A 15,199-nucleotide genomic window follows, 5' to 3' on the forward strand; every position below is an offset into this window, starting at 1 on the left:
TTTGTAAGCTCATCAGTTTGTACTAGTTTTGGAGGAAGGAGTATTAAAGAAAAGTAGTGCTTCTCAAACTTCTCAAACTTGTGTGGGAATCAAGTGGGAGCTTATTAGAACTGTGTATTCCTGAACCTTTCTCTTTCATGATTCTGATTTGGTGGGAGTGGAGTGTGGCATAGGCATCTATATTTTAGACAGATACTTAATCAAGAATGTGTGGAAGGTATAAGGATAGATCAGGATCGAGAGTAACAGAATTGAGAACCTAGGAATAGAATCACTCTTATGTGGTCAGTTGATTTTCAACAAAAGTGTTGAAAATCCAATGAGGAAAGAAAATCTTTTCAGCATGTGGTATTGGAATAATTACACCACTATGGGGAAAATATGAATCTTGACCCCTGTCCTACCTCATGCCAAATATAATATGGACCTGAATAACAGTTATGGAACTGAATAGAACAGCTTCTAGAAGAAATCATGGGAGAATATCTTGATGATGGACAAAGACTTCTTGAACAGGACAGAAAAAGCAACCATATAAGAAAAATTGATAAATTATACTTCATCAAAACTTCTGCTCACCAAGTGACACTACTAAGAAAATGAAACAGCAAGTCACATAATGGGAGAAAATATTCACACAACATATTTCAGAAGACAGATATCCAGAATGTACAAAGAATTCACAATATATAAGGACCTCCTATAACTCAGAAATAAAAAAGATAAACATCCAATTTAAAAATTGGCAAAAGATTTGAACAGACATTTCACAAATGAATATCCATCAATTATCTTAATAAACACAGTTTTAATACATACTCATAGCACTAGTCATCAAGGAGATGTAAATTAAAACTATAGTGAGATACTACTTTATACCCAACAGAAAGACTAAAGTTAATAGGCTGAGAACACCAAATGTTGGTGAGGATATGGAGCCACAAAACTGGAAGGAGAGGTATGAAATAGCAGAACTACTCTGGAAAGAGTGTGGTGGGCATTTGTATATAAGTCTTTTGTGGACATGTTCTTTCATTTCTTTAGGGTAAATACTCAGGAGTGGACCTGCTTAGTATATGAGATGTTCTGCTTCTAAATATTTACCCAAGAAGAATGAAAGAATATATCCACAAAAAAGACTTATATACAAGTGTTTTATTCATAATAGCCGAAACACGGAAACAGCCCAGGTGCCTGTCAATAGCAGAATGGACAAACTGTGTTATATATTTGCACTCAGTTATACAGTCATATTCAGTCATAAAAGGGAAAAAATTACTGGATGAATTTTAAAAACATGCTGAGTGAAATCCTGACAAAAGAATTCTCAGTACATTTACATGAAGTTCTATGGTGAACAAAAAATTAAAAGCGATTGCTTCTGGGGAAGTAGTGAGAAGGATTGAATAAGGAGGGGCATGAGAGAAATTTGTCTAGTTATAATAATGTTCTGTATCTTGGTTGAAGTTTCGGTTATAGAGGTGTGTACATTTGTCAAAAACTCATTGAATGGTACAGTTAAGATTTGTGCATTTTATTACATATAATTTTTACCTCAGGGGAAAAGAAGTTTTAAAAGATGTGATTTTGATATAGGTGATTGGAGGACCACATTTTGAGAACCACTGAGTTTGACCAGTTCCAGAAATAATTCTTTCTCACTATAAAAAAAATAATCTCCAGATTATTAATGTACTGTTTTGAAAATTTTCTTATGTATACATGGTACTGTTTAAATATGTTAAATGGAATATTTGTATTTAGTAAATATTTAATAAGTATTGTATTAAATGTTTAAAGGCACCATTTCCTTTAAAGGCACCATTAGTAGTAGATTAGCAAGTGGGCAAGGATTTGTAAAAATATATACAATTGCTTATTCCAGTAGTTCTTTTACTAACATCAGGAAGGCAGTTATAATATCAGGAGGAATTGCACATGGAAATAATTTTGTATTGAATTGTATGTAATTGAATGGGTTAAAATGTGGTTTAAGATAGATATTTGGAGTGACATTTCATAAGCTGGATGATTTTTTTTTTCTCCATTTTTTTTTTTACATGGGCAGGCACCAGGAATCGAACCCGGGTCCTCTGGCATGGCAGGCAAGCATTCTCGCCTGCTGAGCCACCATGGCCCGCCTAGCTGGATGATTTTGATTGGCAGGTGTATTCTTCCTTCACTGCACCTCAGAGCCATGAGTGTGTTTTCTTATGCCATATTTCCTATTGCCATTCACTTTGAGGTTCTAGATGTTTAGAAAATTTGAGTATTTTCTTCTTGTATCTGAATTGTAACATTACATTATCAGAAAATTTTCAAAAGTGCTGGAGGAGAAAGACTGGAACTGCCATACTAATAACTAAATGCTGATCATTGTGGTTAGAGGGCCAATCTGATCTTACTGATACACTAGTAAAATAACAGGGTCGAATGACATGCTGAATTCCAGTGATCTCTCCTGTTATGAAGTATTGGTCAGATACCTGGAATTTCACAAATTAGAGGTTCCTGGTTGTTTCCAGATTTTCCTGATAAGAATCACCTGGGGGACTTCATTAAATTTCAGTCCCATACCTTAAAGACTGATTAAATGGGTCTGGGATGGGCTGAGAATTTGTATTTTTAGTGAGTTTCTATAGATCATTCTTATCAACAGGAATGTTTGGGAAACATGTCCTTAAAAACTAGAGCTAAGTTTCCCAAACTTGTGTACATACCCACAACCCCGCCAAATGATTGTGTGTGTGTGTGCACGTGTGTGTGTATCACATCACCCAAAGAGCTTGTTAAGATGCAGATTCCCAGGCCCTACTCAGGGCTTCTCATTTGTTAAGTCTGGGATGAGGCCCCCAAATCTGTATTTTCAAGCGCACGTTCAGTGCACAGGTCTACAGCCATCTTCTTAGTATCACTCCTTAGTGGAAGGTCTGAATAAGTTTTTAGTCATCCTCACTAGAGAGAAAGAAGGAAGTAGGAGATTGAAGGAGAGATAATTTTGGAACTGAGAACAGAGTTTAGTAGAAGACCTAGGTTGAGGACTTTGATTTACCCAAGGGCAATGAGTACCTAAGGTTTAGTCAAAGTGCATATGAACCATCTGTTGGCTATAGGATCACCATCTTTGTGGAGATGGGCATGAGTAACCCATTAGAAAGTGACTTTAGAAAATAACTGCATTCATTTGCTTTCAAGTGGTGGGTAGAATTCAGGGATCGTCATCATATATGTCAATAAAAATCTACCGGTGTGCCACAGATTGCCAGCCCTTGGCCAGGTACTGCTAAGAGAAACCTAGTGACTCACTGATTTTTCTTTTTATGTAGTAAGAAGAAAACATAACATATAGACCATCTTCTGGGAGAAGATGATAGATTTGAATCAGAAACGGGAGGCGCTGGAAGCCAGGAATCAAAAGTGAAGAAATTCTGCAAGCTCTTGGGTGAGTGAGGTGACAGATTTAAAAAAATTACTTACATGTCCCACATTAGCACTGTGGTATTCTAATGGAATGTGTTACTTTCATTCTGTTTGGTACCTTCATCAGTGTTAAGGAGAAGGTGGAATAAGCTGTGGGAAATGGGTCTTGAGTGACACATTTCTCCTTGGGCTACTTCAGTCAGTACTGTCTGTCATCACGTTGCTTGCATGTACTTATTTCCCAGGATTCCATTCCCTCTTTCCAATGCTAAAGCCTTTTCTTTTTTTTAATTAATTAATTAATTTTAAAAACATTTTTATAGTAAAGCTTAACAAACAAACATATAAACATCCTTGACATGCAAACATTCCATACATGGTGTGCAGTCAGTGGCTCTCAGTATCACCACATAGTTGTGTTTTCATCACCGTGATCGTTTTTTTTTTGAACATTTGCATCTCTCCAGCAAAAGAAATAAAAAAGAAAAAAATCGTACATATCATACCCCTTACCCCTCCCTCTCATTGACCACTAGTATTTCATTCTACTCAATTTATTTTAACTAAAGCCTTATCATGAAATTCTTCATTAATATCATAGCTACCGTTTATTGAATCCTTATCACATGCTAGGTGCTGTGCTGTTCCTGTGCCTGCGTGATTTCATTCCTTTCCCACAACAGGGCAACCATCCATAAACTGCTATTATGACCCATTTTGTAGATAAAGCATTAGCAGGCTAAGAGTTCATAGGACTTGCCCAACATCTCACAGCTTTTAAGTGGAAGAGTCAGATTTTCAGCTCCTGCTGACAGACTTCAGACTCGTGATTGCTGCCTTTTTTCTCTCTCAAAGAAAACCTAGGGAAGCTCACTTCCACTTCCTTTAGCTTACCAGGACAGGCACTCCCAACTTGGCATACTGCTTTTGAAAGTTTTTTTAATCCCTGAGATTTAAAAAGCTTTAACATTTTTATTGTTAAATTTTTGAAAATCAGAGAAGAAAAAAAAATCACCTATAATAAGGCTGGTCTCACATAAGTATGATTGATATTTCAATGTATTTGCTTCCAGAGTTTCTCCCTTCCAGAGTCTTTCCCTACAGTGTTTATATTCCTTAATATCCTGGTATTCAAATATAAATAGAAGTTTTATGCCCAGATTTTAATGACTCTCAAATAATAACTTGCAACTTCTAGCAGTTTAAAATTAAAGAAGCACAGCAAATGGGTGTGTAGGTAAATGAATGAATGAATGTTTCCATCTATGGCGCATTACGTGTTTGTGTACTTGTCGCTTTTGGTTTTTCTGTGTTCAGACAGGGGTACTATTGTTCCAGTTTCAATTTTGTATCACACTTCAAACAGTATTTGAAAAAGAACATATTCTTCCAACACAAGTATGTTCTATCTTTCCAGATTTGCTCAAATCCACCTTCCCTGGAACCTTTTCCTGACTTCTAAGCCCACAGTAATCTTTCTCTCCAATCTTCGTAAGCACTTTCTGGCTAGACTTCACATTTGACATTTACCGTATTCTATATCTGCTAGTTATAATTTTTTGTCCTCTTTTCTTATACCTCTTTCTTTGCATATATCACCTAATCCAGTTTTTTTTTTCAATGTTGTCAGTTTTATTTTATTTTTTTTAGAATTTTGGCATTCAAATCAAAATGTTATTGATCAATTTTTCCAAGATTGTAGAATGACTTTAAACTTTCTGGGTGTCTTTCCATGCTTTGTAGGTTCCTATCACTGTAACCATGCCAGAAATGACAGAGAATGAGACTCCTACAAAAAAGCAGCACCGGTATGTGTCCACAGTCCAAACATAATGTAGTTTGGGAAGATAAGTGACAGAATCAGTCCCTCCTATGCTAAGTAGGTAGCCCTTAGGCAACTTTCATTTAGTTTTGCCTAGAAAACTATTACTCTACAAAAATATATATGGATAAATATAAAAATATTTAATGGAAGGGGTTACATAGTTAAAATTTACCTATTCTACTTATTCTACTAGCAGTGTTGTATCAAGTAGTTAAATTAATATTATACCAAATTTAGTTCCGACGGAAATTTTTACTTGCATTCAGTGTTAGTTTTTTGTACCCTAAGCTCATTAGGCTGTATCAGTTTGAACAGACATTGTGTAACATTAAAATCCTAATGCTAGTATGCTTTGAGTACAATATTACTTCTGATTCTTTGTATAATTCCTTTTCCGAATTTTTAGCATTTTAGACATTTTCTGCTTAGAAAACATTGAACTGTATGGCCAAAGCTTCTAGTAATATTACAGTCACTATTCTCTTTCTTCACCAAATAGTTATCGGAATATGCTAATGTATTAGATAATAGTGTATAAAAGGGAAAAAAATCAATGTTTTTAATAGATTGGTTTTTAAAATTCTAAGAATTTGAACAACTAAGAGACATAAATGTAAAGGATGGCTAAATGCCAGTTGCCAATATATTTGGGCTGGTGGTTGCCATATTTTCCTCCCTGGGGATCACAAGACTACTCTCTGCTACTGTTTCTTGTGTCCTCTAAACACCTAACCCCACCCCTATCTAACCAGGAGAAAGATCAGAAATCACCTGCTCGGCACACTTTGAGAGTTTACTAGCCCCTAAATTACATTTTTCAAGTAATTGGGGTTTTCAGTGGTTCTGGGCATGTAAGAATAAAGAACTAAAATTATTTCCAGAAATTGTGATTCCTAAACTTATATTGATCGCATCTGCAGTTAGAGTTCCAGATCATAGATCATAATATGTATTAATAAAAATTTTCTTCAGATAGATGCAAGAAATAAAAATTCATACAATTTATTTTTATGGTTCTCAAATTATACAATGATGAAAATGCTCTGCCAACATTTTCATATTACCTTGTATCTATACTTTTCGTTTCAGAAAGAAAAACCGCGAGACACACAATGCAGGTAGACACACAATTTAAATTTTATATGTTAGCATTTTTTCGCATTCAAAATGAAATTGTACTGCATTCGATTATAGTTTTTACAATATCACAGAATCATTATTCACTGTGTTTTAGGAAAGTGTTTATCGTTTTTAATTGACAAAGTCATCCCCTGAGTTCTTGAAAATGGCTTGCTTATGTCTTGATTCATTGTGTATTTAGATAACTTAAATAGATATCAGTCTTCATGGAGCTACAGTTTTAAGTGATTTCACCAGATATGTTTCTTCTAAATAGACTAAAGTATTTTTCTTTGCAGAAGTTTAAGAGGAGCTGGCAGTCCAGAAATGCAGGAAAGGGATAGGTGGCAGGCCGTATATCTTCAGGGTACTTGCAATTGTGAACAGTCTTAAATTGAGTTGTAGATGCTTCATTCATAGGAAGAAATGTAGAAAATAACATTTGACTTTGTTTCAAACACCAAAATTATAGACCAAAGCCAGCTAAATAATAATAGGATTAATTGTGCATGTTTTTAAAATTTGGAGCATTGTATAACATTTTATTTTCCATCAGATACTAGAGTTTAAGCTAGAAAAATTATTTTAGAAGTTAATTTCCATTATCCTATAAATAATAGCTTCTTTTCCCAAAGGAAAAGAACCTTGGGATAACTTTATATTTGTAAAGATATGTTGTATATTGGTGGGAGATTACTTACCCCAGAATGAGGCGTTCACTGCCTTTGAAGCTCCATTTTTCCCTATTGGCATAGAGACTAAATATTATTTGTTTGTTTTTTTACCTCTACACAAAACAAAATCCATTCTTAGTTATCTTTTATGTATCTATTACTTGAGATTTCAGAGGAAAGGTAAGCTATACTTTATTGCTTTGTGTTTTTTTGCCATATAAACTAAATGTTCTTATTGGAATTAACTGTCAGATGGTGTCATAAATATGTCCTGGCAGTGACTTATTAAGAGAGAGAATTGGGTGTCATTAGAAAGGATGCCCTTACTCTTAGATCATGAAGCAAAAAGTATATGTTTTATGAAAAAAAGAGCCCTACTTTTGCTACAGTCTGAAAGATCATCTTCTTAGAAGCACTGAAATCCTTTGTTAGAAAAGAAAGTTTTAGGAAATTTTCTAACAGAAAATAGCCAATACTAAGGTTTGTTCTTTTGTTTATAGCATCATATATAGTAAGATAATCTCTTGTACCCTTTCCCCCCTTCCAGACAACTTTTGAAGTCATAGCTCATAAGCTGGGAATATTTCTCAGTTAACTGAGAAGGTGTTAGTTGCTTAGTTTCTTAGATGGAAAAGGTCCTGTATAGCCAAAGTGGGCAGCCCAAACTCCATAGAGAAAACCAAACCAATGCCTTTTCTTATCTATTTTCACTCATACCTAATAGCCATTTCTATACAAAAAGGTCCGCTAGTCTTCCTAAAAGGTGGTTTACGGTTTATTGTAAATCTGTCTAGAAAGATCTGATTTGACTCTGTGCCAGAAAAAGGAGCTTCTAATAGCTCGTTAGTAGGCTCTTGAGATTCAGATATCATTAAAATCTCTAGTTAATTAAATGCAATATAGTTTAATAACGGCCTAGTAGTAATGGATTGTATTATATATAAACAAAATATACTGTTTGTTTATAGCTTGAACTTAATAATTAGGTCTCATTTTTTAAAATGATAATTTGAGTAGCTTATATAGAGTTCTATAACGCAAAATTTAAAATATGACCTTCTTAGAAATTTTATTTCCTTATTATAATTATCTGTCTTCAGTAGATACTCTTTCATAAGTTTCTTAGGAATTTCTTAAGGTAAAATTCGTTACCCAAGGAGACTGAGGCATTTTGGCAGTAGTAGTATAAGGTTTGATAAGTGGATTTTTTCTTTATCCAGTGGAGAGGCATAGGAAGAAGAAAATCAATGCTGGGATAAACAGAATAGGAGAGCTGATCCCGTGCTCCCCGGCCCTGAAACAGGTAAGCAGCACCATCGTGTTTTCATGCATTACTTGTGAACAGACAATTCCCTAAGCTGCTTCTGTGCTTTGACTAACAATTTTTGTTCCCTGTCATTTATAAACTCCTTAAATCGTGTCTTCTCTTGAATTAAGCCAGTCCCATGATTGTTGTATGTAATTATACACTGTATTCATATATATATCACTGTATTCATCAAGAACTTCTTTTATTTTTCTGCCAGCACATGTTCTTTATTTTCTTTAAATTCTTGATAGTAAATTCTAGACTCTTTTGAAGATCACTTTATTTTATTCCTCATGCCCTAACCCCCACTAGTACTTAAATTCTGAATTTAGAGCTTGCCAGTTTTCCCCCAGTGAAACTTTCTGTTTCTTCTGATAATGAGGATAAAATATGCTTATTGAAAACCAAAAAATCAAACAAACCAAAAACAAACAAACAAAAACAAAACCTAAAAACAAAATTCAGATGATCTGGAAAGTATAAAAAAGTTTAAAAAATAAATTTACGTTCTCCCTCATTTTCCTTAGATATAACCATTATTTAAATGTTGGTACAGATATTACTATATGATTATATCTATGCATATACAGCTAGTGCTTTTTGAAACCTAATTTGGAATTCAGCTAGTGCCTTTTTGAAACCTGCTTTGGGATTTTTTGTTTATAGTTCATAATAGACTTTTTAAAATTGTAATTATCTTTCCTCATATGGCTCTCCTTCCTTTTTTTAATAGTCATAAGATAACCTTAATGGTAATGAAAATGTATTCCATTAAAAGGGTATACTGTTATTTTGGGTAGCTTCTTCTTTTTAAATTAAATTTTAATCAAAATAACATATACAAAAAATTAATATATTTAGCAAATAGCCCTAAAAAAGGCATAACATATGCAAAAAATTAATATATATATTTAGCGAGCAGCAAAATTGGTGTCCTTTTGCCTACCTTCTTCCCTAAAGAAAGAACCTGCTTTCTTTGCTTCTCAGGGGCAGCCATGCTCAACTGTTTCTTCTATTTGATTCTATGTTTCCAAATGACATGCTTATATTGATATATCTTGATTTATCCATTTTAGATATTATCTTGTATTTCTATTATGCTTTCCCTCTGGCTCTCCTCTCTCTGATTCTCCCAATGTAATTCTATAAATATTCTTCTGTAAATATAATTCTCCTAACAAAATTCTGTAAATATTGTTCACTCTGGAGCAAAATAGTGTTCTATCATTTTCATTTCATGTACAACATTTTGGGGTTTTTTTTGAAGTTAATACTAGGCTCATTCTTTTTCATTTGTTTAATTTTCTCTATACCTATCTTTTATTCTTCACATTTGTCCAGTGATCCCTTGATACAGTTTTCTACGTGGTTACATGTACCGCATAATTTCCATTTTCTTGGTTGTTTTTTTTTTTCTTTTTCCTTGAATCTTTCCTTCTGGAACTCTATCCTCTGTTTCAATCTCAACTAGTTACTTTCTTCCAACTGTTCTGTGCAGTTCTTTCAGCTCTCATATTTTTAATTTCTAAGAGACTTTGTTTTTAATCTTTATTTTTTATAGCATACATTTCTTCGTTCCACTGTCTCATCTAGAATGTTATCTAACTTTTTTTGAAGTTTTCTCAGCTTTTTGTGTTGTCTTTTATTTCTTCTAAGGTCATTTCCTCCCTCCTCCATCTAACTTGTTTGTCTTTCGAGTTGGAGGCTTATCATAAGTACAGGGATACCCAGCTCAAATTGATATTTGAAAATGAGGCATTAAGAAGCCATTTGCATGAATTTGGCGTTTGGTGGCTCTCACTATTCCATGATTAGCTAGTGAGCTATTTTGTTTTGTTGAGGGACCCCAAAATATCAGCATTTGTAGTTTTTTTCTTTGGGGGCGATTAGTTTTTTTTGTTTTTTTTTTTTTAAAAGAAAAGAAGGGTTCAGCCTCTCATCTGGGAGTGGGAACATGGAAGAAGAGCACAAGCCTGGCTGTCATTTGTGTAGGAGGTGGGTCGGGGACCACGGAGCCAGAGTGTCTCGTGGGCTGGTAGGCAGAGCTTTACTTTACCTCCCCGTTTACACTTTTGGAACCTCATGTTGTCCTTTTTTTGTGCTAAGTATCCTCAAGGCTTAAATTCCTGGTTCAAATTTCACAGAAAATGAACTTTTCTCTTGAAACTGGACCGGAAAGGGAAGTCACCCAGCTGTATAGGGTGGGTGGGGATCTATCCCAGTAAGTAATAAGTGCTTGTTACTTCTTAATAAGAGCCTCTTATCCAGTCTCAATAACTTTCATCCCATACCTGCTGTGGTAACTGATGCTTCCCAGTCTGGAACGTTTCCAGGATTTCAAAGGGCCAAATTCACTGACTTCTCAGCACCGTCTCCCCTCAGCAAGGATATACACTTCAGTTTCTTTTCACTTTCCTCTACAGAGTGGTAGTGAGACTTGATTATATGTTCTTTAGTCTTCTTTAAAATGGCAAATTTAAGGCTGACACTATGTCTTCTGATTTGTTTTTCTTTCTCCACATCTCAATGTATGATAGCAGCTCAGTAAATACTGGTGACTGCCCAGTAAAATCTTGTTTTCTTACCATGACTTTCATTCCTACGAGTTCCTCAGAAGAAAGGGAACAATAACCGTTTCACTTACTTGGTGTCCTAGAATTTGCAATGGAAGTCAATATTTGGTTCCCAGAAGCAGAGTAGATGAAGATTTCTTCACTGTTACTACACACCCCTCTCTTTTTAGAGTAGAGAGGGGGTGAGAGAGTATTATCAAAGGTTCTGCCTTTGTTCACACTCTTGTTTTAAGAAAAAGAACAGTATCAGTTTTCTCATTCTACAGGATTTCTGGAAAGATACACAAATAACTGAGAATCGATTGTCCTTGCAGCGGAATCTGTAAAGCTAAAGCAAAATGCAATGTTACTTTTCATGATAGCCGAAGTTTAAAAGCCAGAATCTTTACGTGGTTGTGAAGGCCTTTTTCTGATTTCTCCTACCACTCTTCCCCTGCCTTCATCACTCCAGCCCCACTCACCTATTTACCATTCGGGCTTTGCCCTTGCAGAGCCTGCTCCGTGGACCGTCTTCCGCAGGCCATGACTCCTTTTATTTCCTTCAGGGTTTTGCTCAGGTGCCACCTTATCAAGGAGGCCTTCTCTAACCTCCCCTGTGCAAAAGTAGATTGCAGCAGAGTAACCTCCATTATCACTCTAGCTCCCATCCCCCTGCTTTATTTCCCTTCATAGCATTTACCACCACCTAATATAAATGAAGAGCAGGGACTTTGTTTTGCTTACTATTGTATCCTCAGTGCCTAGGACAGAGCCTGACACACAGTAGATGCTAAGTCAATATTTAGTAAATGAAAAATGAACAAGAAAAGCTTGTGAATATGGGTACCTCTTTTAAATTTTGAAAAGCTACATCTCACATATTTGTGATAAAGCCAAAACAAATGCCAGCAAGCCCCTCCGACTCCTTTTACTTAAGTCTCTTCTAGCAAGTCTTACTCTTTAGTGAATACTTTAAATTTTCTTTGGCAGAGCAAGAATATGATCTTGGACCAAGCCTTTAAATATATAACAGAATTGAAAAGGCAAAATGATGAACTCCTGCTTAATGGAGGAAACAATGAACAAGGTAAAGATTTTAAGACTCTTTGTTGTTTTTTTATTTTTTAGGCCTTTGGTTAACAGTAAAACTTACATTATGATATAGAATCCTAATTTTCTTCCTGTCTTATTTTGAAATATTTCCAAACTTACAGGAAAGTTGCAAATATCATACAAAATAATACAGAGAATTCCAATATACTCCCTACCCAGATACCCTTATTTACCAATTTTTAATATTTTGCCACATTTGTTATTAATTCTCCTCCCTTCATTCCTTCTTCCCTCTCTCCCTCCCTCCCTTTCTTCTATCTTATCTATCTACCTACCTACTAAACCTTCTTGCCATTTAACACTTCCATGTAATTTTCCTAAGAATAATGCTTTCTCACCCATTACTAAGACCCTGTATTCAATGGATGTGGGAGGACAATGTAGAAAATAAATTTTAGTTTAACTCTTTTCTGGACCCTCTGTGGGCAACTCTGATCTTGCAGGCATACATAATTTTGATCTTAGACTCTTCTGTGTAACTCATATTTGCCTAACTCACAATGTTAATATACTGAATTTCCTCTATTCTAGTGGATTCTTCTAGCCAGTGGCATCCCATAAGAGGATGTGGGACAGAGTCCTGTTCAGTGCAACTCAAAAGCAAGATTAATGATATGCCTGTGCCATCAAAAGGCCAAAACGTTCAGTTCATAACTTACATTTTTTTTTGAGGCTCTTCTTTTTTATTTTTATTTTTTAGTTCATAACTTTTTATATTGCTTGTAATATGTACATCAAACTACCTGATCATTTAATGATACTTGATTTTTAGGTGGAAGTGACTTTTTTATACTGTTAAAAGAGTTCTGCTTTTCTACCAGCTTTGAGTGAAACATTTGCTTGCAACAGTGGAAAAGAAAAATATCCCAGGCAAATCAGGGTGGTAGGCCAGTTGGAATTGTCCTTTATTTATGCCTCTGACAAGAGCAGAGAGAGAATTTCCTATGACAATGCAGTGGACCACCTTAAAAGGAGAGAAACAAGGACACAATTTCCTGACATAGGGGCGAGGTTGGGCTATGTTTTGTAGTGGGTTGGAAGGATTTTGGAAAGCATGTCCGGAAGGTCAGCATTCAGAATTCTCCTTGTTTACTTTTGGTTTATAACAACTCATCTCCTCACATAGGTCAGCTGTCTTTTATGGGCTAAGCCCTTTTTTATGATGCTGTCAGAGACACAATTTATGTTTGCTAACCATTTTGAGGCACCCCACAAAAAGAAAATGAAGGCAAGAATGATGGGTAGACTTTTCTAATGAAGGCTCCTTTGGTTTCAAAGAACTGAGGCCAAGGCTATTAAGTTACCTTAGGGAAGAGGGAAACTATTAAAAATATATAAACAAGTTGCCTGGGGCTCATGAAAAGCCAAACAGGCAGGTTGGATATTGGGAGCAGTACCTGAGGTGGTTTAAATGTAACTTGTGTTGTCATTTCTGTCATCATCATTGTTTCTCTGGGTCTCTTTTGTGCATCTGCTCCATATTCTTCTTTCTCTCAAAGGTTTCCTCTTCATCATACACATGACAGCAACATCAAAGCAATGGCCTTTGGATTCAGCTTTACCTAGATTTGAGTCTCAACTCCACTTACTCTGTACCCTTCAGCCTGTAACTTAACTTCTACAAATCTCGGTTTCCCTATCTTAAAATGCAGATAATCATGGTATCTAGTTGGTTGACATTAGGCAAATTATATAACAACTCTGAGCCTGTTTCTCATCTCTAAAAATGGTGATGCTGATACATAGTGCCCAACTTGTGGTTGTTCTGAGGATCAAAAGAGATAATGCATATAAATGTCTCAGACTAAAAGTCTCGCACCTATTAAATGTTCAGTAAGTGTTATTATATATTATTACTAATAAATGAGACAATGAGTGAAAAGTGCTGGATGTATAGTAATTGTGCAATATGTAGAAGTACTAATCATTATTACTTAGTCCATACTGGTTGCCCTTTAATTTCTAATATCCATGGCGCTGGCATCGTTCTTCTTTGTCTCTTAGTTTAAATATCTGAGAAAAATAATCTGCTGAACTCAGCTCTTCTTTGTTTGAATGGAACTTTTCATTTCAGGCTACCTCAGGGAATTGACCTTGGGCTCCCTTTGGTGATGAGAGTTCAGGGAACTAAGAGCTACCAGTTATGGAAAAGCAGGTGGGGATGGATGGGCCCACAGGGCATAAAATACCACCATCCTAGGCTGATCCATTAGTAGCACCCACTGGTAAGATAGTCTTCCTTGGAAGGGGTAGGGAGGTGACAGACACGTTCATTGCCAGGAGAATACAGTGACTCTACCAAGGGAAATGCAGGTTCTGATGTCAGTGCTTTCTTTACTGCTCTACTGCTTTACTTCTTACATACTCTCATTTCCTTCAGTTTTTGTTTTTTCAAAGGGGAAAGTAGAAATTAGTTTGAACATTATAGGAGAGAGTATTACCACCACAAGTAATGTAAGCTGTTGCAGCATTTAAATATGTTGATGTTCAATGTTATTTTCCCAGCATGTTATCATAATATATCAATATTATGTCATCCCTTGCTTCACTTTTGTAGCTATCTGTTGAAAACTTTTTTAATGAATTTTGAGATTTCAACATTTTGAGTAATTTTTCGTTTTTGGATTTTAAAGTTATATGCTTTTTAAAATGCAATTTTACTGAGATATATTTACATGCCATATAATCAAAGTGTACAGTCAGTGGTTCACTTTATCATATAGTTGTACATTCATCACCACAGGCAATTTTTATTAGCATTTTCATTGCTCCAAAAAATGTATATAAATAAGAATAAGAATAAAAATAAAAATAAAAATAAAAAACAACACCCAAAATATCCCATAACCCTTACTCCCCTTTACTATTATTTATTCCTTATCCTTAATTTTTTACTCATCTCTCCATATGCTAGATAAAGGAGTGTCAGCCACAAGATTTTCACAATCACACAGTCACAGTGTAAAAGCTATATAGTTATACACTTGTCTTCAAAAATCAAGGCTACTGGAATGCAGTTCAATGGTTTCAGGTATTTTCCTCTAGTTATTCTAATACACTAAAAACTAAAAAGTGATATCTATATAAGCCATAAGAATAACCTCCAGAATAACCTCTTGACTCTATCTGAAATCTCTTAGTCACTGAAACTTTATTTTGTTTAGTTCTCTTCCCCCTTTTGGTCAAG

The 15,199-nt window shown here is 35.2% G+C and overlaps 1 protein-coding gene across 2 annotated transcripts in view; it reads left to right on the top strand.

Moving 5' to 3' along the window:
- Positions 1 to 15,199, top strand: part of USF3 (upstream transcription factor family member 3) — an 87,070-nt gene that overhangs the window by 59,137 nt on the left and 12,734 nt on the right. For both annotated transcript variants that reach the window (XM_077118355.1, XM_077118356.1), the window contains exons 2-6: positions 3,327 to 3,442; positions 5,164 to 5,228; positions 6,335 to 6,363; positions 8,259 to 8,341; positions 11,890 to 11,986. In XM_077118355.1, coding sequence (XP_076974470.1) covers positions 5,182 to 5,228; positions 6,335 to 6,363; positions 8,259 to 8,341; positions 11,890 to 11,986 — 256 coding nt within the window. In that variant the 5' untranslated portion in view covers positions 3,327 to 3,442; positions 5,164 to 5,181. The remainder of the gene's footprint in view (positions 1 to 3,326; positions 3,443 to 5,163; positions 5,229 to 6,334; positions 6,364 to 8,258; positions 8,342 to 11,889; positions 11,987 to 15,199) is intronic.

This window comes from Tamandua tetradactyla, chromosome 10, assembly GCF_023851605.1.
Source record: "Tamandua tetradactyla isolate mTamTet1 chromosome 10, mTamTet1.pri, whole genome shotgun sequence".
NCBI lineage: Eukaryota > Metazoa > Chordata > Mammalia > Pilosa > Myrmecophagidae > Tamandua > Tamandua tetradactyla.